General features: G+C 37.1%; 1 protein-coding gene across 1 annotated transcript in view; it reads right to left on the reverse strand.

Moving 5' to 3' along the window:
* Positions 1-25,887, reverse strand: part of EXOC6 (exocyst complex component 6) — a 198,422-nt gene that overhangs the window by 27,121 nt on the left and 145,414 nt on the right. Inside the window, exons 19-20 of the mRNA XM_061195100.1 lie at positions 23,988-24,129; positions 7,699-7,772 (exon numbers count right to left, since the gene is read on the reverse strand). Coding sequence (XP_061051083.1) covers positions 7,699-7,772; positions 23,988-24,129 — 216 coding nt within the window. The remainder of the gene's footprint in view (positions 1-7,698; positions 7,773-23,987; positions 24,130-25,887) is intronic.

Below are 25,887 nucleotides of genomic sequence, written 5' to 3' on the forward strand. Positions count from 1 at the left end.
TTCATATGTCCATCAATAGTAGAATGCATAAATTATGGTATATTTATATAATGGTAGACTACACAGCAAAGGGAATGAATGAACCATAGCCACATGTAAAAACATGGATAAATTTCACAAACATAATATTGAGCAAAAGAAGGCAGAACCAAACAGTTAATATTGGGGTCAGGGGTGGTGGTGGTAGGTTGAACTGGGAGATTGGGATTGACATATATACAGTAATATGTATAAAATAGATAACTAATAAGAACCTGCTGTATAAAAAATAAATAAAATTAAATTAAAAAAAGAAAGTTAATACTGCATGATTCCATGTATACAAAGTTCAAAATCAGACAAAATTTATCTGTGGTGTTAGAAGTAACAATAGCTGTCATCCTTCGAGAGGGAGAAGTGCAGTGAGGGGTAGGGGTCTCTTTTGAGGTACTTACTGGTCAAGTTCTTTTTCCTGATATGGGTGTTACAGAGATGTATTTACTTTGTCAAAAGTCAGCAATAGTATGATTTGCCTGAAAGTATGTTATATTTCAATAAAACATTTATTTGAAAAGTGCTATGAGATCCATATATATTTTGCACAATTCGAATTCTCTCTCAAATTCTCTAAATATAGTTCAGAGGAATGATCACTCCTCTTTTCCCTATTTTGCCTGAAATAAAATACTTGAAAACGGAATCTAATTGTAGATAGAGCAAGAAAAATTGTAATTTTTATGGCACAGGGTTGTAACAGGCAGAAGAAAATGGTATAGAAAAAGAAAATGACTCATATATAAGCTAATAAGAACCACATATTTGATTTGCACTACAAAGGCATACCTCTCTAAGGCTTTAGACTATATATTCCCAATTTTTTTTTTTTTTTTTTTTTTTAGCTGTGCAGCATATGGGATCTTAGTTCCCCAACCAGGGATTGAACCTGCACCCCCTGCAGTGGAAGTGAGGACTCTTAACCACTGGTCCGCCAGGGAGGTTCCTTATTCCCAGATTTTTAAAAGGCTCTTCATATGACAAGGTATCTGATCACTCATTACCTTTGTAGTTCTCTCTTATGTGCGCTCCAATTTGTGAGTGTCCATACCATCATGCACAGTCTTAACAGCCCCAAAGCACAGTGGTCTAACCCAAATACCACACTTTCATTAGTGTAGTCTAAGAATTCCCAGCACACTGTTGGTTCATTTGGAGTTAACTAAAATGACCAGGTCTTTTTCATAATGTAAGTCAGATTTCCTACATCCTATATTTTTAAAAATTTAATTAAAAAAAAATTAAATACAGCACTTAATATTTTTCTTGCTAAATTTAACTTTTTTGGCTTTGGCTTATCACTCAAGACTACTGAGAGCACTTTGATTTTGTCTTCTATCATCTTAGGTAACTCTTCTAGCTTTGTGTAATCTATACAAATAATTCATATTTCTTCTATGTATTTATCCAAGTCATCATTTAAAAAATATGTTGATCCCAAACTGTCAAAGACAGACATCTAGAGGGTGCTGCCAGAATCTTGACTTAAAGCAGCATTTCCCAAAGTATATTTCATATAATACAAGCCAAAATTAGTAAGGGATGTGTTCTGTGATGAGTTTAGGTTTACCGCACCATTTCTCAGTTCTTACAATTCTAATGCACATGGTTAAGTCTCTAAGAGGGGATTAGAGTATAAAGTGTTTCCCAAACTTAGCTGACTTGGAATCTTTTTTAAAGAAATCTTTTCTCATCTTGAGAAATCAGTGTTCCTGGAAAGACAGTTCAGGAAAATATAGGGTGAAAAGATACATCAGCCAACATTCTTTAGGGAAGAAACTGTTTTATTAGCTTCAAACCTACCTAATTGCATTATCATCCAACCTACCTCAACCTCTCCATATTGTCTGAAGGATTATCAAGATATTGTCAAATGCCGCAATAATATCTTGCCAGTCTAATTTATCACAAAGTGAAATAGGACCAGGTAAAGAGGATTTAGTATTAGGATTATTAGTGAGCCATGGATGCTCAGTCTACCGTGAGAATTATGCTCAATAAGAAGCTATGAAAGTGAGAGATATATTTTTAAAGTTTCCCGCTAAATTGGCTACATTTAAAAAGTTTTGGTGATTAAAAACTAATCTTTAGTGGACTTTCCTGGTGGTGCAGTGGTTAAGAATCCGCCTGCCAATGCGGAGGACACGCGTTTCATCCCTGGTCCGGGAAGATCCCACATGCCGTGGAGCAGCTGAGCCTGTGTACCACAACCACTGAGCATGTGCTCTAGAGCCCGCGAGCCACAACTACTGAAGCCCGCGTGCCCTGGAGCCCATGCTCCGCAGCGGGAGAAGCTACCACGGTGAGAAGTCTGCGCACTGTAAAGAAGAGTAGCCCCTGCTCACCACAGCTAGAGAAGGTCCGTGCGCAGTAATGAAGATCCAATGCAGCCAAAAATAAATAAAATTTAAAAAACAAAAACAAAAAAACCTAATCTTTAGTTTCCTGGGAAATTCAGTTATATGGGACACCTCACTTTCCAGTGATATTTACTGAAATCTTGCTATGTATTAAGAATGAGTTATTTTAAAAAGTATCACTGAATACTATACATTATACAAAGAGACTTGTGATAAAAAGTTTAAAATTTTTAAGGTTTTCATACATTGTCAAAAGAATTTTACATATTTTGAAATTCTTTTGAAATCCATTTGAAAGATTACATTTAACAAAAGAGATGGTCTTTGTAAAAGAAAACAGATACAAGTAAGTATACCAAAGTCCTTCACCATTTAGTGACTTCATTTCAGAACTGGGGGTAGAAGGATGGTAGGCTTTACTTATAAAAAAAGTATACACAGACAAATCATGTTCAAACGGCACGTTTAAAATTGAGTGAAGTAGTATACTCACATAATGCAGTACCAGTACTGCTAATCCTCCACACTGTCTATTGGGGCAGTAGGTCTTAAAATGTTGTTGAGATAACTGGCTTCCATTAGCAAGCATGTGATTGGCAGGATGATAAAGTCTTTTCACTCACAGGTCAGCTATTTCCTTTTCTTTAGAAGAGGGCAATTCTGATGATCCATCTTTTAGCTACAGTCTCTCATTGAGTCCCAATTCTCTTGCCTTCAGCTTTGATATGGTTCTAACTTTCCTCTTGTATCAGCTCATACTTGTCATCAACTCCTCTATTCAGAACAGCAAATATCAGGAGTTTGACCTCAGGGCAAAGTCCGGGTGGGCAGGTAAAATTTGACCACTAGACCTACTTCCTAATCTTTCATACCCAGCAATTCATGAAGCAGTATCAAATTCAAACTAAAAAACAGAAGCATGACCCCTTATAAGTACTATGAAAAGGGCTTTTTTGCCTTTCTAAGTATACTTGAAAAGAACTGTCAGCTGCCCTATTAAGACAGAAATGGATCACAGACCAGGAAAAAAAAAAAAAGGAAAAGTGCAGAAATTCAACTGAAATGTAAATAAAAGTGTTAGCACCCTCTTTATGTTTGGTGATATACTACTTCACATAAAAGTGTTAAAATAATATGCTGCTATGAAATATCTTTATGAAGTCAGGAACATAAAAACACTACTGAAACTTAAGGTATCCTTATTTAAATAATCACTGATACTGATAAAAAACATTACATCACGTCATACGAGATTAAAGTTTTCAAAATGAATTTTATTTTTGGCCAATTCCCATACTTGGCATTTCACCACTAAACTGTTTGTAAGTTAATTTGAAAAACAAATATAGGTGAAAAATAACTATCATTATCAAATTTTTAAATCCAGGCCTCTCAAATCATAAAATTCAAGTTATATCACAGCAGTCCAGTAGCTGAAGACAAGAATTAGTTGCATCAGGACTTCCCTGGCGGCACAGTGGTTAAGAATCCACCTGCCAATGCAGGGGACACAGGTTTGAGCCCTGGCCCAGGAAGATCCCACATGCCGCAGAGCAACTAAGCCCATACGCCACAACTACTGAAGCCTGTGCACCTAGAGCCCGTGCTCCGCAGCAAGAGAAGCCACCGCAATGAGAAGCCCGTGCACTGCAACAAAGAGTAGCCCTTGCTCATTGCAACTACAGAAAGCCCACGCACAGCAACAAAGACCCAACGCAGCCAAAAATAAATAAATAAATAAATATTAAAAAAAAGAATTAGTTGCATCTTCTTGTTTATTTATTTATTTATTATTTTTGGCTGCGTTGGGTCTTCACTGCTGCACGCGGGCTTCAGTAGTTGTGGCTCATGGACTCTAGAGTGCAGGCTCGGTAGTTGTGGCACACGGGCTTAGTTGCTCCGTGGCATGTGGGATCTTCCCGAACCAGGGCTCGAACCCGTGTCCCCTGCACTGGCAGGCAGGTTCTTAACCACTGCGCCACCAGGGAAGTCCCTCTTCTTATTTTAGAATACAAAAGTACAAGAAGACAGCATAATTAAATTTTAACATTAATAATCAGAGAAAATAATTTTAAGCCTCTATTAAGACTAGAAAAATAAATACGTCAAAAATTAGCTCATCAAAATTTTCTATCCACCACTCACTTCCACTGCATACTAACTACCATACTTTAAAACTGTGTTTTATATTAACTAGTTATTTCTATATAAATCTTTTATTTTAACAGTTCTATATACTTGTCATAATAGATTTCAGAATTCTAAATGTTTCATAATAGACTTTTTTATTCACTTAAGTCTGTTAAAGAAATTACCTTGCAGTGGTTAAGTATCCGCCCGCCTGCCAATGCAGGGGACATGGGTTCGAGCCCTGGTCCGGGAAGATCCCACATGCCACGGAGCCACTAAGCCCGTGCGCCACAACTACTGAGCCTCCGCTCCAGAGCCCGCGAGCCACAACTACTGAGCCCACGTGCCACAACTACTGAAGCCCACATGCCTAGAGTCCATGCTCCACAACAAGAGAAGCCACTGCAATGAGAAGCCCATGTGCTGCAACGAAGAGTAGCCCCTGCTCACCGCAAGTGGAGAAAGCCCACGCGCAGCAACGAAGACCCAATGCAGCCATAAATAAATAAATAAATAAATAAATAAATAAATATTAAAAAAAAAAAAAAAAAAGAAATTACCTTGATGAGGAAATGTCAATCAGCACTTAATGCCTCTAAGTGCACTACTTGATAAGTAAATCAACCAAAAAGATTTGAGATGTTTATTAATATTTATAAGTCTGCCTTCATAACAATTCCCTAGTGAGCTATATGCTTGTAAAGAGGATTTCTTTGCTGTCAAATGATGATTGTGTTTGAAGGAAGAAAGTACCTGGGATCAGAGTTTTAATCTGCTTTGAACCAACTACCTATCTGGACAAATCAAGGAACAGAATCTTTGCCAAGAGCTTTATAAATTATGTGATCCTACAGCAACATGGATGGACCTAGAGACCATCATATGAAGTGAAGTAAGCCAGAGAAAGACAAATATCATATGATATCACTCATATGTGGAATCTAATTTTCAAAAAATGATACAAATGAACTTATTTACAAAACAGAAACAGACTTACAGATATCAGAAACAAACTTATGGTTACCAAAGGGGAAACGTTGTGGGAAGGGATAAATCAGGAGCTTGAGCTAACCATACACACACTACTATATACAAGATAGATAACCAACAAGGACCTACTGTATAGCACAGGGAACTCTACTCAATATTCTGTGATAATCTACATGAGAAAAGAATCTGAAAAAGAATAAATATATTTGTATGTATAACTGAATCACTTTGCTGTACACCTGAAACTAACACAACATTGTAAATCAACTATACTCTAATAAAAAAATTTTTAAAATTATGTGATCCCATCTACAATCCTACAATGAGATTACAAGCTAGTTAACAGCATAAAAATTCATACAAAACTGAGAAAATAGCAAACAATAAATTTCAAATTTTCTGTGAACAGATTATTTGTATATAATGGGAGCTATCCTCGAATCACATATTCTTTGGATTGGAGAACATATTCATGTAAGCGGTCATAACCTAATTTGGAAATGAATATACCACCAAACCTATTTCCAACTTGGTAAAGGACTCAGTTTTCTATATCATCTTATTAGGGGCAACAGGACAGCAACAGAGATAACTCCTTGTAAAGAAAATGGATCTACCTTCAATAGTAAGAATATCTTCTAACAAACTGAAATGGGAGTTCAGAATCCACTTTCTTCATTTTCTACTATCTTCCCCTTAACTTAGTAAAGCTAACCATCTGTAGATCTAGGTCACTCATAATAGTGTTTCTTGTTTGGCATAATACATGAGCACCAATTGTAAACAGAAATAAATATGAATACATTTTCATATTTATTTTGGTTATGAAAATATTTAGGTTATTTCATATTTATGTTATGAAAATATTTCATAAATATGTTCAGTGCTTTACAGATTATAATTGGGAGACAGAACAGCTTTTTCAATTTTCTTCTAAACTTGACTTGAAATACCAGTTATTTCCACACGACTCACTGTCTCATAAGTATTCCTAGCCAGTTTGTGGGTATTGTGCTTCTCTAAAGGATTGTTAAGCTCCATAAGGATGAAACTGTCTCTTATATTACTTTTGTGTCTATTTCAACCATATCTCCTCTCTCCAAATAATCAGTACTTAGCATTTCAGAAATAATTATTGAACACTGGCTTGGAATTAGAAAAAGCAGCTCTGTGTTCAAACATTTATTAAAATCAGAGCTCTTTAACTGCTCACACTGGTCCTGTTCCAAACATCACTGTGGAAGAGTCTATTCATACCAATGGTGGAGCCCCATCTCCAGTTATCTCCATCCCTCAAAGGGGATGGGACCATTAATAGACTGATATCACAGTGACTTTCTTTTAATTCCATCTCCATTTGGTTCTTCTTGCCAAGGGCAGCAGTCACGCCTGTTGTCAATCCTAGCACTCCTAAGCCCTCTAACTTGGATCTACCCCTCCTCCACACTCTTGTGCCTCTCAGCTTTATTAAGCTCCTTAATCCTATGATTAAGAAAGAAAAAGAAAAAGGAGGAGGAGGAAAGAAGAAGAAAGGAATAAGAAGCAAAATTATCAGGGAGATGGAAAAAGGTAATATGAAGAAAATAAAGAAAATGACAGAGAAGTTAAAGAGTAAACTGAATAGAAGAAATTTAAAAATCATATTTGTTATTATACTTAGAGTTATGTGACTAGAAAAGAATTACATAAATATATTATTAATTACCTTTAAAAATTAGTTTTATCCTTCTTTCTGGAAGCATACAGAAAAACTATAAAAATAATATTCTTTACACTGACAACATTTTAAGCAAGGGGTTCCTTTCTAGGTTGTAATAATTTACATTTAACTTGGGTCCTAAAACTAATGTTATACTACCAATTTTCATATATGACCATGAAATCATTAAGAAATAACTTAAACTTCAAGTGTTATTAAACCAAAGTATAAAGTTTTTATTTATTCATGTGCTTTGCAAGTAATAACTAAGTTAAATATTCACCAATAAGAATGCCCCATGAAGTTGAGACACTGAATGGGTATAGGTTCAAAAGAAGGACAAATACATAGTTATCAAAGAAGCACTTTTCTAAAGAAAAGTTGTTTCAAGGCAAACAAGCATTCCTGTAGCATTAAAAAGAAAAAAAAAAAAAAAAAGGTGAGAAGTTGAAACCAATAAATGAGAAGTACATTATTACATCTTACTTGTCTGAGGTCAATGAATGCTAGCTGCAGAGTATCCCCTTGGAATCCTGGCACGGGCTCAGAGCTGGCAAACACTATTTAAAAAAAAAAGAATAAAAACAAGATTGCAAAATATACAAGGGTTTAACCACTAAATTAATTTCTACTCATTACAAATGTATTATAATATTTACAAGTAATCATTTCAAATGAAGACTATTTATAACCTTCAATTTTCACCACTGAGAATGTTCTCCACACCCATTACCACATATATTTTAATAATTTTAAACTTCCAATCTGCCATTTAATTACTCTAATCCTTAATTACAATAAATTTTAAATGGTTATCCATTTAACTTTTGTAAAAGTTCAAGGGTAGTAATATACTTCAATCAAGAACAGTTTTCTGACTCTTTTTAGCCTTAAGTGAATGATTATAGAAGCATTTTGAAACTATGCCAATTGCACGGTTGTCAACATATTTCAAAACATCTGCTTTGTTACAGAATATGCTCTATACAAATCCTACTCTAGCTAACAGCAATAATAGGCAGCCATGTAAGAAGTCAGCTTTACATGCAGTTTTACATTTTACAGCAGGTAAAATGTTCAAAGTAGCAAAATGAGGATGATTCAGGAATGCCTGTTCATTTTTTTTAAATAATTTTTTTTCCATAAAGGAATCCCACCTCTTTAAAAACTAAGAGACATCTTAAGACAAAATAGATTTCTTAAGACAGATTTCCTAATATCTTTAGACGAAAAATATTTTGAAAGATATTTTTCAACAACTTTTTTTTTTTTGTCCACGCTGCACGGCTTGCAGGATCTTAGTTCCCCAACCAGGGATTAAAGCAGGGCCACCGCAGTGAAAGCGCCTATCCTAACCACTGGACCACCAGGGAATCCCTTTCAACAACTTTTTTGTACCTACAAAAATTTAATACTAGTAACATAGCTTTGTTTAGTTAGTTGAAGACAATCTCAATATTAGTTATTTTGAAAACAAAAGCCTTGTGGCTCATAAAAAAGACCCTATCATTTTACACACATGCTTCTCTGGTAAGAATATGAACGCCTGCCACCACTCTCCTTCCCCATTAATATCTGAGTTTTCTTAGAGAGTAGTATAGATTTTCCATTTGTGAATTTATCTGAGCCAGTATTTTAGGAACCACTTACAATGTTAGCCTATATAGATCTTGGAATAACAAATATAATTCTTAACTTTAGTATATTCTGTGTGAAATATAGTTTAGAAAGGCTCAAAAATCAACATCTAAAAACAATAAATATATGAAAGCCTAGCACAGCTTAATTAATTTGGCATTTTTGGAGAATGAAGAATTCAAATTAAGTTTTTTTTGTTGATGTTGTTTTCAAGTTAATGATAATTTTTGCTTTAAGCATCAAAACTTTTTTTCATTGTAAGCATTTTTTGATAAAATTTTAAACTGCATCATAATACTTTCCCTATCTTTTTTTTTAGAATACTAGACACTATATAAACTTTTCTTAATTCTCTCCATTGATAACCATTAAGAACACTTTTTATTCTATACAATACAATAAATTCCCAGGGCTGCTACGGTATTAACAGCTGTTTTCTATTACATTAAATAGCTCAGAATGCTGTGTTGAGTTCTTGTGTCTATCTTTTATAATTTTTCTGCCTTCTCTCTTACAGTTTTAACATAAATTCTTACTCCCTCCTCTCTCACTCATCTCTTATTATGTTATCTTTAATCTTCTTGAGCGGGTAAGTCAGCTAATCAATTACTAGAATAGTATCTAAAGTAAGAGCAAATACAGCCTGAGCATGGGCCTCTCCCACAAGTAAGGTGAATGAGTTTATATATGCCTTTGAGTATATGTACCTTTCAGTTACTCAGAGTTACACCATTTTCCTCCTTACTTCTTGGTTCTATGCTGGGTACTAAGTAGCTATGGCCATTAGATAGGTGACTACATTCACCTTTCTCAGACCCCCTATTTCCAGAAAACTAAGATTCATTCAGCAAATCTAACCATACTTTTCATTGTTTACTATAATTTACTCACATCACTGTCTTTTCATACAATGAAAAGTAGAATACTTTCATACTGTGGCAACTCCATCACCCCCAACCATTGCCCAGATAATTGAATTGCCTCTTTTTAGTAACATGAGATCTTAAGTGAAAAATAACAAGCAAAATTCTAAGAGCTTATTAAAAGTAAAGATTTTCTTTTTTTTTAATCTAAAAAGTACTTTTCTTAAGACCATCCAGCATATCATTTGCTTTCGTGGCAAGTCTCAGGCTACTGTTTCCAAGTAACAATTAACTTGAATCCCCTAATGGTCTCTAATCAAGGCTGTATATGTTAGCTCAGCTTCTACCATCACCACATACATACACACATAAAGACTTCCTATAATACAGAGAGACTTACTTTATATATCAGGCATAAAAATCAGCTCAATTTCAATTATACTTCGATTATTATGCACTTAATCTTCCAGAATTTTTTTACACTGAAAATAATCTGTCATTTTTCTTCTCTCTCAGTTCCTATTTAAGATCCTATAGTTTAATAAGCCCCATTGCTTGGCATTAATCCAAAGAGCTTAGAGTCAAAATTATAATAGTACCATAAATTTATATAGCACTTTATAGCTTACAAAAGCACTTTCTCACGTACCATCTTCTTTAATCGTCATAATAATTTATCTTAGTAAACAGGGCATGCAGATGATGGATCACAAAATCTTGCAGCTAGAAGAGACACCCCCCTTTGAAATATCTCCAACAGTCCTCTGAAGGCTCAGTTTAAAACTCACCGAGTTCTTCATTTTATAGGGCAGAAAAATTAAAATTGAAGTGATTTGCCCAGGATCACATAGCTAATTTAGATTTCCTGACATTCAATTCATTGATCCAGAATCTGATTAAGTATTAAGCCTCTCATCTTTTATGCCATCTCTTCTAAGAATCTAACCAATATGGAAGTGAAATTCACTAGTTTATAGCTCTCAGGTCTTTTCTCAAGTATTTTTTAGGGATAGGAGGCTTCATATTCTTTCCTTTACTTCTTTAAAACTCAAATGCAGTCAGTCCTGTTGGTTTTATCCTATACAATATCTTCAGCCTGAATCTGTCTCTACCTCAGTTCAAGCTATCATCATTTCTTGCTTGCATTACTAAAATACATTCCTATCTGGTCTCTCTGCTTCTTGTGTGCCACCTTTCCATCTACTTCTCCCAGTAAGATGTAAATGTGATTTGTGCCACTTCACAGTTTAACACCTTTCAATGGTTCCCCATCACCTTAACAATAAAGCAGGACAAGTAAGATCCTTTATAACCTGGCCTTTGCCTATCTCTCTAGCCTCATCTCTTACCACCTTCCTAGGGGCACCTTAAACTCCTTCCATTCCAAACCATCTGCACTTCCTTGTATATGCCACAGTCTCTTACCGAGTACCTTTGATCCTTCTGCCTGGAGCATCCTTCCTCTTCTTTTCCATTGGGTAACTCTTACTTATCCTTCCATTCAATCTACATCTTCCGTGGAAGACTTCCATTACCCTGCAGGTTGGGTTAGGTCCCTCCTCTGTGATCTCCCTGCAACTTCTGTACACAGCCTAACTATACTACCCATTTTGCTATCTTATAATTGTTTATCTGTCTGGGTTTTCCCACCAGACCATGAACTCCCTGAGGGTAGGAAATATACTTCCATTTTTATATCCCGATCACCTAGTATAATGCCTGATACACAATGAGTAGGCAATAAAAGTTTCTTAAGTGAATGAAGGAAAACTGAACAAATGAACAAATAAATTCTAAGGGGATGCCATCCAATCCTGGTAATTGATACGTTCTCTAGCTTATTGATTAGATCTAGAATGATGTTGTCCAACAGAACTTTCTCCAGTAATAGAAATGTTCTATATCTGAGCTGAACTGAATTTTTAGTTTTATTTAATTTTAATTGAATAGTCACATACGACTACTAGACAGTGTAAATCTGGAACATTGTGTGCATATTTAGTGTATTTATTTCAAAATAATTGAGTGTGGGTAAGAATACTCCAAATGTTTCCTTCAGCCGAAACTAAACTGTGAGTTCTTCCACTAAACACGAAGCTCACAGGAAATAGAGATTTTTATTTTTTAACCTTTACATACTCTGTGCCTGGTGTACAAGAGATATTCAGTAAATGTGTTGAATGAATAAATAATAATACAAATAATTCATTTATACTAATATGGTCCCAATAATTCTAGAGGTAGATTTCAATCTCTGAACTTTTTAAAGAATTGATGACTGATTTTTGGAATAGCTTTAAGTTTGTCTTCAGATTCCTTCTTGGCTCAAGCAGATTCTCAATTTTATATGATTTGTCATATTTTGGGGTTTCTTTGTTCTCCTCCCTTGGGCCAACTTTTTATTATTTTTATTTAATAATACCTACTTCCTAATATGATATCTTTGTCATGCCATTAAGGGTATTTTTTAAAAACACACATTGATCTTGGTCTTTCAATAAGATATTTTAAAATAGTTTCCAGGGCTTCCCTGGTGGCGCAGTGGTTAAGAGTCTGCCTGCCAGTTCAGGGGACACAGGTTCGAGCCCTGGTCTGGGAAGATCCCACGTGCCGCAGAGCAGCTGGGCCCATGTGCCACAACTACTGAGCCTGTGCTCTACAGCCCGCGAGCCACAACTACTGAGCCCATGTGCTGCAACCACTGAAGCCTGTGCCCCTAGAGCCCACGCTCCACAACAAGAGAAGCCACCACAATGAGAGGCCTGCGCACCGGAACAAAGAGTAGCCCCCCACTCGCTGCAACTAAAAAGAAAGCCCGCGTGCAGCAACGAAGACCCAGCACAGCCAAAAATAAATAAATTTATTTAAAAAATAGTGTTAAAAATAAATAAATTTAAAAAAATTAAAATAGTTTCCAGGCTTTCTAAAGTTTTTTTTTTTTAAAGAAAGTCAAAATCTTTGGGTTTTTTTCTCTTAGTGCCTCCTATTTGACCGGTTTTTTTTTTCATAAATTTATTTTATTTTTGTCTGGATTGTACCTTCGTTGCTGTGCGCGGGCTTTCTCTAGTTGCAGTGAGCGGGGGCTACTCTTTGTTGTGGTGCGCGGGCTTCTCATTGTGGTGGCTTCTCTTGTGGAGCACGGGCTCTAGGCAGGCAAGCTTCAGTAGTTGTGGCACAGGGGCTTAGTGGCTCCGCGGCATGTGGGATCTTCCTGGACCAGGGCTCAAACCCCTGTCCCCTGCATTGGCAGGCGGATTCTTAACCACTGAGCCACCAGGGAAGCCCTGACCATTTCCTTTTTAAAAATAGCTTCATGATATATTCATTTCCTCTTATTTTTTGCTAGAATATGGAACTTAATAATAATGATTCCAAGTTTAAAAATACTCTAAAGTAACATTAGAGGGACTTCCCTGGTGGCGCAGTGGTCAAGAATCCGCCTGCCAATGCAGGGGACATGGGTTCAAGCTCTGGTCCAGGAAGATCCCACATGCTGCGGAACAACTAGGGCTTTGCGCCACAACTGAGCCTGCGCTCAAGAGCTCACGAGCCACACCTACTGAGCCCACGTGGTGCAACTACTGAAGCCCGCACACCTAGAGCCCGTGGTGCGCGACGAGAAGCCACCACAATAAGAAGCCCGTGCACCGCAACGAAGAGTAGCCCCCGCTCACTGCAACTAGAGAAAGCCCACGTGCAGCAACAAAGACCCAACACAGCCCAAAAATAAATAAATTAATTAAAATTTAAAAAATTAAAAAATTAAAAATAAATAAAATAACATTAGAGAGGGAGGTAGAGAGGAAGGCGTCACCTTATTGGGAAGGTAAAATTTTGCTGTATCAGTCTAACTGAGGAGAAGATAAGATTGAATTAATTTAGATAAAACTGAAAGTAAAAATACATACTGTAGAAGCTGTGATTATAATGACAAAAAAAAAACCCTTCCAAATTGGCAATCTATGAAGTTTTAAGAGAACAGAGTATCTAGGCAAAAACATGAATTATTTGTAAATCTAACAAAACCTTAAGCAGGAAAATATGCCCTTCCTGCCCTCAGGATCTATGCACAGATGTACAGGATTTGTATGGGGGGAACAAAGATGGCTAAGAAGTCAGGCTATAAGTATTTATCCTGGCATGAAAATATAAACCTCTGAAATTAAATGCAGAGGGAATAAGTCCTTGAACAATCTTGTCCTAGGCAGACAGTTATTTTTACTGTAAGGTGGATTATTTGGAAAACATTTACACAGGGTAGGAAGAATTGGGAAGGGGAAGAAAAAGTGCCCATGGAATCAGAAGAGTAAATAGATCAAAAGATCGAAAAAGAGGGTGAGGAGGCTAGGTTAAATAAACACTCAAGACTGCTTGTGGATGACAAGGCAAGGACATATAAAATGGAATAATTTCATAACTAAATAAATGACTGTAAATAAAAAGTCTGCATATTGAAAAGATTTCTCATAATTCCATTTCTTACTAGATCTGAAGATTTAAATTGGCTAGTTAGAACCCAAATTTTGGCTCAGCAACGTATTCTATGTGGACCAGATGTGTCATTAGAAGCGATGACGAAGAGCACCATCTAGTGGTTTTTCTGGTGGTGAAGAACTCATGCCTGGGAGTCAGGGGTCTTGTTAGAATTCTTGACTGTTAAATTCTGTTACATGTGGTTGGTAGCAGTGGACTGCAAGCCTCTAGAACCAACTGCCCCTCTACATTCATCACCCCACTCTTATATAAGGTAGTATCTATTCCTCTCCCTTTCTTGGAAAAGGAGCAAAGCAGCCTAAATTTGATACCCTAAATGCCATTAAAACCAGGAACAAATTCAAGTAGGCAAATAATAAAAGAGCATCCAGCTTACTTAAAAAAAAAAAAAGACAAATATCCTCTCATACCATCGACATGATTTTGCCTGAACCCTTTTATTTTGGGGTACGGACCTTTTTCAAGGCTAGAATTAGAGGCCCTGGGGTCATAGCCATATATATACAAAAAAATCTATAGAGACTTTATTTCTCTCTTTTTTTTTTGAGGTGGGCTAAGCCTTTATCCAACTGCAAAAAGACCAAGGCCTTCAAACCTAGAGATTCACCTATTTCTCAATAAATCATCATTGAAAAAGGTACCAGTGCTCTTCAACCTGGAGCTTTTCTAGTGCTTATGAATTTAGGATGTTAGACTCTTAGGAGTTGATAACCTCAATTAGGTATTTGTGTAGAATATATGAAAAAGTACATTCTAGACCTATTCTGGGTACCTCAAATCCTTCTGATTGCCTTCTGCTTTGGAAATGTTATTTTGTTAGGGATGTGAAGGATTTCTGAGATAGGAACTTCTAATAGGAACTTAAGAAGACACTTTTATTTTTTCCTCTATACTGTTGCATTTGTAAGGTGCCTTCTGTTGTGACCCAATATATAAGAGGTGTTTAATAAAACAAAAGCACATACATCAGCTTAGATTTAGAACATCAGCTTCATGCCTAGCTTGGCAAATGCTCCTCCAAGAAGTGATTTCTCTTGAACTTACACAAAATCTGTAACAGGATTAAAGGTTCAATGTAGCTTTCGGGGGTGGGGGGCTACATTTGCAATTCCGAATGGAATGCCTTCCTGACTTCTCCAACCACACAGTTATAGTAGTATTATTGGTTACTGTCAAGTTAACCAAAAATCTCTACTTCATTCATGCATAAGCCCTACCTAATATTCTCAATCAATACAACTTTTTATCTAAATTAGGTCTGCTTCTTATACTCTGTCACAGTACCATCTACTTTTCTAGAATTTAACAACTTATAATCATATTTATTAGTACAGTCATATAATGAATGCCTCCCCACTGGGCCTAAACTCCAAGAGGGTTAGGGCCTTTTCTGTTTTGTTTACCACTGTATCCCCTAAATGCCAAGTACTTGGTAGATATGAAGGAATTAATTAATGCATGACTCTAAAGTACCATAGTCTTCTTCGCCTTAAATGTTACTACTTCTGGGACTTCCTTGGTGGCGCAGTGGTTAAGAATCCGCCTGCCAATGCAGGAGACACAGGTTCGATCCCTGGTCCAGGAAGATACCACATGACGCGGAGCAACTAAGCCCGTGCACCACAACTACTGAGCTGACATGCCACAACTACTGAGGACCGCGCGCCTAGAGCCCGTGCTCCGCAACAAGAGAAGCCACCGCAATGAGAAGCCCACGCACCACAACGAAGAGTAGGCCCCGCTCACCGCAGCTAGAGAAAGCCCACGTGCAGCAATGAAGACCCAACGCAGCCAAAAATAAATAAAATAAATAAATTTATAAAAATAAAAATAGTCATCAAATACGTGAAGAGTTTTTATAAATGATCAGTTATATCTATATCAAGAAGTTGAATGGTCTTGAAGAAAATTACAGCAGCATCAATTGGCCTTAACCCTTTTTTTTTTTAAAGAGGCAGCATTTTATTTATTTATTTATTTATTTATGTATGTATGTACGTATGGCTGCGCCACGAGGCATGCAGGAGCTTAGTTCCCCCTGACCAAGGATCGAACCCGTGCCCCCTGCAGGGTAAGTGTGGTGTCTTAACCACTGGACCTGCCAGGAAAGTCCCTGGCCTTAACTTTTTGATAACAAAGTTAGGAGAACTCTAGAAAAGCAAATGTAGATTATAGAGACTTCCTGATTTGTTAATTTGTTCATTTATGCAACAAATACTCTATGAGCATAGCATTCTGCATTGGGTGCTGACAATTATAAATTCTATGTTGAATTTAATTTAACTATCTATCCTAGATGATTAAATCTCTTCTCTTTCCTCTCTCCTCTTCACCTTCCTCTCCTTTTCTCTTTCTTTTTCTCCCTCTTCATACCACCCACCCCAACCATGGGATACATTCTCAGGTCTCTTCTACTATGTGAGTCTCTGATTCTAACCACCTAAATCATATCGAATTTACTCATTCACTAATTTTATGTATTCCCCCCTCCTCCTTTCAAAATGTCTGAAATCCATCCTCTTCTCTTCATTCCCACTGCCCGAAGTCAAGCTCTTTCTATCCTTCACAGGAAAAAGTTCAATAGTCTTTTAACAGGTCTTCCTACTTGTAGTACCTCTCTCATTTCAGTTCAATTTCCACATGACACAGAGTTAACTTTCTATAATATAGACTTCATCATGTCATGGTCCTGATTAAAAAGCTTCAATGGATCTCTATTGCTTATTAAATAAAGTCCAAGCATTCAGAAGTCTAACTTTTCTCAGCCATATCTTTCAATACTTTCAATCATGCATCTTGTAGTCTAGCTATACAAGACTGTATGAAGATTCCCTAAGCATTCACTCATCACGGCACTTTTGCCTATGCCATTCCCTCGGCTCAGAATGCCCTTCCTTGCTTTTGATGAAACCTGACTCATCCTTTAAGACTCAAATTTCACTTCTATGATAGTCAATCTTTTCAACCCCATGGCATGTAGGATTAATTGCTCCTTCTCTACAAGTGATATATACTTCTATAAAGAATTTATGTTCTATTATAGTTATTTACATGTCTGTTTCCTCCCCATCTAGTATGTGAGATCTTTGAAACCTGATTCATCTTTGATTTCCCAGTAATAACAGGTAGTAGGTTCCCATTAAACACCTGAATAAATGAATCTTCCCTATAAATCAGTTGACTCTACATGGAAAAAATTCAGTTACAGAATGAAATTTGAGCTCAAGCCAATTTAACTCATAAGTATGTGTATCGCAAGGAATACCAGGGAAAAAGGGCGCACACTGTTTGAAAAAATGAGTACATAGATGGATCAGTGCCAATTCTTTCACTACCAGAAAAAAACAAAAACAAAAACTAAAAGCACATGGCTGAACGATATGAGAAACTGAATTATTCTTAACTTTCTACCTCCCCAACTTCAGCTGGCTGTGCTATTTGTTTCTACCTGCAGACTGACATTTTAAGGCTTAGGAAATATATGCATAATGTTTTTACAAAGTAATGAGGATGGAAAAATAATCAAACCAAATTATAAAATTTAATTCAGAATAAAGGCCATTCTTGATGCTTATATTTGATGTTAACCTCTTATTGCTTAAATTCTTTGACTTAAGCCTTTCTTGAGATACCCAAGATCTTTGGTCGTTTTATGGTATCTAGTTCCTGATCTCTGCTATCTAACTTCCTTGGACTCTGGATTTCTTACTAGTGTAAAACAGACTAGTAGGATTTTATGTTAATCCCACAAACCAGTCACAGACTTTTTTTTTTTTTTTTTTTTTGGCTGCGTTGGTTCTTTGTTGCTGCATGGGGGCTTTCTCTAGTTGAGGCGAGCGGGGGCTACTCTTCGCTGCAGTGCACGTGCTTCTCATTGCAGTGGCCTCTCTTGTTGCGGAGTATGGGCTCTAGGTGTGCAGGCTTCAGTAGTTGCGGCACGTGGGCTCAGTAGTTGTGGCTCACGGGATCTAGAGCACAGGCTCAGTAGTTGTGGCACACGGGCTTACTTGCTCCACGGCATGTGGGATCTTCCCGGACCAGGGCTCGAACCTGTGTCCCCTGCATTGGCAGGCGGATTCTTAACCATTGTGCCACCAGGGAAGTCCCCGGTCACAGACTTTTAAGTAATAGTTTCTGAGCCTCTTGAAGGGAAAATAATTACTATGAATCAATATGGGTTTATGAAGAATCAGAGTAGTAACATTTTCTTCTTTGAAAAAGTAATTAGACTGGTAGATGAGGAAAATTCAATGGCCATTATTATCCCTATATGCCAGCAAGGTATCTGGCAAAGCTGCTACTTTGAGCTATGATTTAGATTCTAAACTATGAGTTAGATTCAACTAGGGAATTAGCAACTGGCTGAAGAAATCTAAAGATACCCAAGATTTTGAATAATGGATCTAAGTCAATATGAACAGATAGACCCATGTAATGTTGTGGTTCTCAAACTTTACTGTGCATCAGTATCACCTGAAAGGTCTACTCAAAAAGAAAGTGCTATGTCCTGTGCCCAGAATTCACAATTCAGCAGGTGGGGTTCAAGAATTCACATTGCTGGGACTTCCCTGGTGGTACAGTGGTAAAGAATCCACCTTCCAGTGCAAGGGACACAGGTTTGATGCCTGGTCGGGGAACTAAGATCCCACACGCCACAGGGCAATTAAGCCCGCGCGCCACGACTACTGAACTGGCGCACATCAATGAGGGAGCCCGAGTGCCGCAAACTACAGAGCCCACGTGCTCTGGAGCCCGCATGCCACAACTAGAGAAGAGAAAACCGCATGCCACAACTAGAGAGAAGCCTGTGCGCCACAAACGAAAGATCCCGCATGCTGCAACTAAGACCCAATGCAGCTAAAAAAAATAAATAAAATAAATAAAATAAAATAAAAAAAGAATTCACACTGCTAACAAGTTCCCTGATGGTACTGTTGCTGCTCATCTGGGAACCGTGTTTTGAGAATCACTGATGTACTACATATCAGGATACAGATATCAAGTTTTGTTCAACATTTTGCTAATGACCTTGTTAAATAAAAGCATGATTACAAATCTGCAGATGATATTAAATTCTGATATAAAAAGATCTCAACAGGCTAGCTGTGGGACAAATCTTAAAATAAAATTTAATAGGGATAATCTTAAAATTCTAAAACAAAAACTAATCATACAAGTATAAGAAAAACAAAGCTTGACAATCACACACAAAAAAAGAGAAAGATAAAGAGATTTTAGAACGCTACAGCTTCAATGATTCAAGAGTATACTCTGGTAACCAAAAAAGGTAATAACAGTTTGGATTTTACTAATAAAGTACAAAATATGGAACAATGCATTTGATAGTCCAACTACATATTATACTGGTTCTCCCACACCTGGGTATCTCTGTATTCAACTTTGGGTATCAGACATTAAACAGAAGGCAGTCAAACCAGTTTGTTCAAAGAAGAGCTTTGGACCTAAAATCATTATCACATGAGAACAGTAAGAGGAATTGTTTATCTCTGGCCTTCAGAAGATTCAGAAAGATATGAGAGCAGTTTTCATATAATTGGCTTGTGGATGAAGACTCGGTTGTCTCTATATGACCCTAAGCAGAACTGCCACCTGCAGTTATCAGACTGCTTACTATACACAGGTGCCCAGCTGAGGAGAGGAGTGGGGAGGGAACAAGGGCTGAAATCTAGCTCACATTTCACTTGATAAGTCATGTGCCTTGGTGGGGGTGCCCAGCTGGAAAAAGGGTAAACTTTTTTCTAATTCATAGAAAGGGGACAACACTGGAGGACTTTTTCCCTTCAGTGGGAGTATCTTTTCTAATTTGCACAAAGGCACAATATGGACTAGTGGTGACTCTAGCCCTAAGGCAGAACTAGGTCCATTAGGAGAAGTTTAGAGAAAACAACTGCAGCTCAATGTGAGAAACTGACAGAGTAATATATTAAATGCAAACTCATTTTCTCGAGAGTAGTTAATCTCCCAAATTAAATGTTCAAGGAATAGCTGGACAACTACTTGACAGGGTTATTTTAGAGTGTGTTTCAAGGTAGGAGTATGTTGAGTATGTACTACTAGGCGGGTGGTGAAACTCAATGATCGTTTAGTTTCTAGGATTCTACATCTGAACTATCTGCCTATTTTCTCCATATCCCAGTTGATTCCTAAGGCATCCAGATTCCTTCTCTTCACAAATTTACCATACATTCTAGCCTTCCTCTTACCTAGACAAATTCCTTTTCCTGTCTCCCTTTCTTCTCCTTTCCCTGCCCCAATATGTAGAAAGCATACACACAGCAGTAATACTGAAAATAAACCTTGTATTTTAAAAAATTGCTTTCTTCCAGATTAAAAAACAAACAAAACCACTATTTAAAATAGGGATGAAGGGAATTCCCTGGCGGTCCAGAGGTTAGGACTCCATGCTTCCTTTACAGGGGGCACAGGTTCGATCCCTGGTCAGGGAACTAAGGCCCTGCAAGCTGCGTGGCGCGGCCAAAAAAAAGGGGGGATGAAAACTAAAATTCTCTGAACATATTATTAGAGAAAGCTAAGTTTCTTTTTTTTTTTTTAAATTAAATTATTTATTTATTTATTTTTGGCTGTGTTGGGTCTTCGTTTCTGTGCGAGGGCTTTCTCTAGTTGCGGCGAGCGGGGGCCACTCTTTTTTTTATTTTTTAATAAATTTATTTATTTATTTATTTTATTTTTGGCTGTGTTGGGTCTTCGTTTCCGTGCGAGGGCTTTCTCTAGTTGTGGCGAGCGGGGACCACTCTTCATCGCGGTGCGCGGGCCTCTCACTGTCGCGGCCTCTCTTGTTGCGGAGCACAGGCTCCAGACGCGCAGGCTCAGTAACTGTGGCTCACGGGCCTAGTTGCTCCGCCGCATGTGGGATCTTCCCAGACCGGGGCACGAACCCGTGTCCCCTGCATTGGCAGGCAGATTCTCAACCACTGCGCCACCAGGGAAGCCCCGGGGGCCACTCTTCATCGCAGTGCGCAGGCCTCTCACTATCGCGGCCTCTCTCGTTGCAGAGCACAGGCTCCAGACGCGCAGGCTCAGTAGTTGTGGCTCACGGGCCTAGTTGCTCTGTGGCATGTGGGATCTTCCCAGACCAGGGCTCGAACCCGTGTCCCCTGCATTGGCAGGCAGATTCTCAACCACTGCGCCACCAGGGAAGCCCCTAAGTTTCATTTTTAAGTGATTTATGTATCAATCACTAAAAGTCATGAGTTGGGGAGTAGACAATTCTTTTGCACCAGAAAGAGAGTGGAATAAACATGAAAAATGTAATGTCAGGGAATTCCCTGGTGGTCCAGTGGTTAGGACTCTGAGCTTCCAATGCCGGGGGCCCGGGTTTGATCCTTGGTTGGGGAACTGAGATCCCACAAGCCTCGTGGTGTGGCCAATGGGGAAAAAAAAAATGTAATGTCAATTTTTATTTGTTCAGTGAGTACTGAATGCGTGATACTGTATAAAGTAATGATTAAGTAATATTTGATAGGTTAAGGAGCAGAGCCAACCACAGCCATAATCTTATAGGAAGCTGAGTTATTTTTTGTGGTTTGTCTTTGAGTCCTGGTTTCTCCCTTTCCATATCTATAGTACCAGAACCTTGGCCCCCATCAGGCTAGGGTTTATTCCTCTTGCACTTGACCCCAGACATCTTTAACTGAGTTATACCTTATACTTAGGTATAATCTCTTCCAAGAGATTAGTCTTTTAAGAAAACATCAACATTTTAAAAGGAGCCTTCAGTAACTCCACCCAAATAAGTAACTAAAGGGAGAAACTGTCCTGTGATGTAACAGAGAGGCAAAGTTTTGTGTTTTATGTGCCTTTCTCTAAGTATAGTTAGGCTTACTCTTCATGGAGAGGTAAGAGGACAGAGAAAAGCTCTAGGTACCTGAAGCTGCCTAACCAAACAGTAATTTCCATTTTTTAACAAAAATATCTAATTGAGAAGACACAACCAAATGCCAATAAAGGGCTCAACCACCCTCAAGCAATATTTATGTAAAATGTTTACATAAGCATTATCATACTGAAATGATCTCATAAGACAACTTTTTTTTTCCTTTTGGCATGTGGCACAGCTTGTGGGATCTTAGGTCCCTACCAGGGATCGAACCCAGGCCCTTGTAATGAAATTGCGGAATCCTAACCACTGGACTGCCAGGGAATTCTCTCGTAACATAGCTTTTAAAGAACTTTAAGAAATCAGTTTCAAATTATTCATAGAATGAATTAACAATTACTTTGAGTTAGAAACATTTTAAAAAGTGCTTTTTGGTAAATATTTTTGTAAATACAAGATAAATATCATTTTGTAAATGATAGTTTTATTTTGAGAAAGAAATATATAAAGGTTTTCTAATTAGATAAAATTAGAAATGCTTTCTAGGAAAAGAAAACGAATCCTTCTCTTCCCTAGGGAAAAACTATCTTTCTTTTGCTTTGTAGATCAGTATTTCTCTTTTTTTGAAGTAAATAGGTGGGTTTTTTAAAACTTTGCATTTCTTTTTTTGTGTAATAAACAACTGATCTTGATCAAAGAGCCTATATAATTATTCTTTTTAATATTAATATGTTTTTCCTAGCAGAATGCCTTACATACAGAAGCAGACAAATATTTTTTACTTGTTGAAAAAAAAAATCTGTCACTCCTGCTTCAGGTGCAAGCCACCGACATTTAATTTTTTAACGTCTTTCACAGAGAATATATTATTGCAAAATCTGCCCAAATAAATATTTTATAATCCTTCTTGTGCCCCACTGATTTTCAATTTATCAACAGTGGTGCCTGACTAAACTGTCAACCAGGGATTTTCATCATTTAATCAGTGTACCAGTCATTTGAAAGTAATGCAAAAAATTGTTCCATAAACTCATGTTCTGTATAAGGGTAACCTACATCTAGAAGTATATATAACAAGGCGAATAACTAAATAGCACATTCAATTTTGAAGGTGACTGGCTAATGCCAACATTAGATTATGGAATCTGCTAACTTGTCACCTAAAGAAAATAAAGTGAAAAACAATGGAAAAGGTAAAGACTTGAGAAATTCTTTGGGAAAGAGAATCAAAATTTCAGAATATAAAAGAAGCTTCACTTGGAATGCAGGGTCCTAAGATTATTCTTTAGCAGGTATCTGAAAAGTTATTTACGGGAAAGTAAGAATGACAAACTTGGAATAATTTCATTCACTGACTACAAACCTCAGGAGAGTCCTGGCAAGAAGACAAGAATGACCAAAAGAAGGAATAAAGGAAAAAAAATGAATTATAAATGAATGACCTTTTTAATTATCCGGTCTGGATTGTCACTTCAGTGCCTCTCTAGAGCAGAGGTCCCCAACCTTCTTGGCACCAGGGACCGGTTTCGTGGAAGACAACCTTAACATGGGCAGGGGGGTGGGGGGTGGGGGGTGGGGGGGGTGGATGGCTCAGGCAGTAATGGGAGCGATGGGGAGCGGCAGATGAAGCTTCGCTCGCTCGCCCGCCGCTCACCTCCTGCTGTGCGGCCCGGTTCTGAACAGGCCGTGGACCAGTAGCGGTCCACGGCCCAGGGGTTGGGGACCCCCGCTCTAGAGCCCCTAAATGTGAAACTGAGATATTTTTCTCTTGTTGGAAAGAAGTTGCTTCTAAGGCTGCCGAAAGTTTAACTGAATCAGGCCTCTTCCCTCCTTTATGAACTATCCTACTATATACCATTTTTTCATATAATTTAAATATAGATTCTTAGAAATGCATCAGATTTAACCAATAAGGTACTTACATTCACACTGTATGACATCTAAGTTAAATTGCTGAACGGCTCCCATGCTTATCTGTTTTAACTCACTGTCCAGGAGCATCTGCATTAATGATGTTGACAGATGCTGGCAGGCTGACATGCAAGCAGTCTGGGCAACCTTCCCCTGTTATACAAATATCCAAACCAAAAAATAAACAAAAAAACAAACATATAAATATATCATCGTGTATCACAAAAGTTATATACATGGCATTTTTTCGTTGTTTTTTTTTTGGTAGAATAGTAATTATTGGCCTTTCTCTTTCTGTATTCTTAGTGGCTGTCTTTTAGCATAGGAATTGAAAGTAATATTCTGTTGACTTGTCCTTCTCAGGATATAAATATCGTTAAAGCTCTAACTGCATGCAGAAAAATTAAAGTACAAGTTTAAAACCCATTATTTATTATTTCAGATCTCTTTTGAAATGCCTCAGGTATTTTTAAAAATGCACATTAAAATATGACATTTGTGACATAAAGTAACTGTCACATTGACAGAACATTTTATTCATATAATGCTCTTTAAGCTTTCCTTTATAGAATTAACCAAGCCAAGAATTAAAGAAGTTAATAGTGTAATTTATTAGAATTGAAACTATACCTAATATGCTTTATAATATATACTTTGATATGTATGTAATATATAAAATATACTTTATAAAATATACTTTGAGTCATTAAGTCCTTACTTCTAATAGGAACATTAGTTTGTAGCACAGCTTCAATTAGGAGGGAAAAAAAAAAGCTTGCATACCAATATGATTTCACAGTCATCTACAGATCTTCATTTAGTTTTAGAAATTAAGTTTTAAAATCATCTGATAATTTAGAAATATGTAGTTAAGTGAGCTATAAATACTTGTGGTTGTCTTTTAGTATATATATCATTATATTTTCTACTATAATAAGCTCCTAAAACTCTACATGAATTTTGACTGACAGCCTTGATTCAAGCTATATCTTCTTTAAAATGATAAAAAATAATTTTAAATGTTTAGCCTCTAGATTACAGGGATCACAATATAATATTGCTTTTAGTATAAATTGCTCTTCTAAGCAGGCTTTTTATTTCAACTAAAAGTTTAAAAGAAAATATTACAAAAATGATTTTAGGTAAAGTTTTCCAGTGTAATGCTGCTCCTAGTATGGCTATCTCCAAACCACAAGTATGTGATTTGGTGATGGATTGACTCCCATGATAGGATTCAAAGATCTAGGAACAGATCTTCTAACAGGGTTAGAAATAATGACATTTGGAAGATGTGCTGTGTTTTGCCTCATTCTCATTAACAAATATTTACCCAGTGATATTTGATAATTATATTTTTTTTCCTACTTATCACAAAGGCCAATAAAGCTACAAAATCATGAAAATCTTCCAAACATAAATGCTATAATAGATGCAAAAACGTTTACATAGGGTTGATCTGTTAGAAAAGTAAGAACAAACATAAATATATTTTCAAGTTTACTAGAACAGCTGTTCATTAAATTACACATTTATAGTCAGACTAGAAACAAGCAACTTTTATGAATCTTTTATGAGTCTTCAGCATTTAGACACTATGCGCAGTGGAAAAACTGTGCATCTGAAATGGAATGCCAATATCTAAATCAAAAACTTTAGAGATAAAAGCTGATGCAAACAATATATTTGACAGATACTGATGAACTGCCAAAAAGGAATGTAACAAACAATGCAAAACCCAGCATGCTTCAAGACCCCCCAAACCCAAGAGGAATTAGTCTAGGAGACATGCAGCTCCATTCCCCAAGCAGAATAATATCAATATGAATGAGGGGCAGGAGGGAGACAGAAAAAGAAGAAATCAATGGCATGTAATTTAATTACATTGTGATAGGCTTGAGAATAGTTAATGGA

The sequence above is a fragment of the Eubalaena glacialis genome, chromosome 1, assembly GCF_028564815.1.
Source record: "Eubalaena glacialis isolate mEubGla1 chromosome 1, mEubGla1.1.hap2.+ XY, whole genome shotgun sequence".
Lineage (NCBI taxonomy): Eukaryota > Metazoa > Chordata > Mammalia > Artiodactyla > Balaenidae > Eubalaena > Eubalaena glacialis.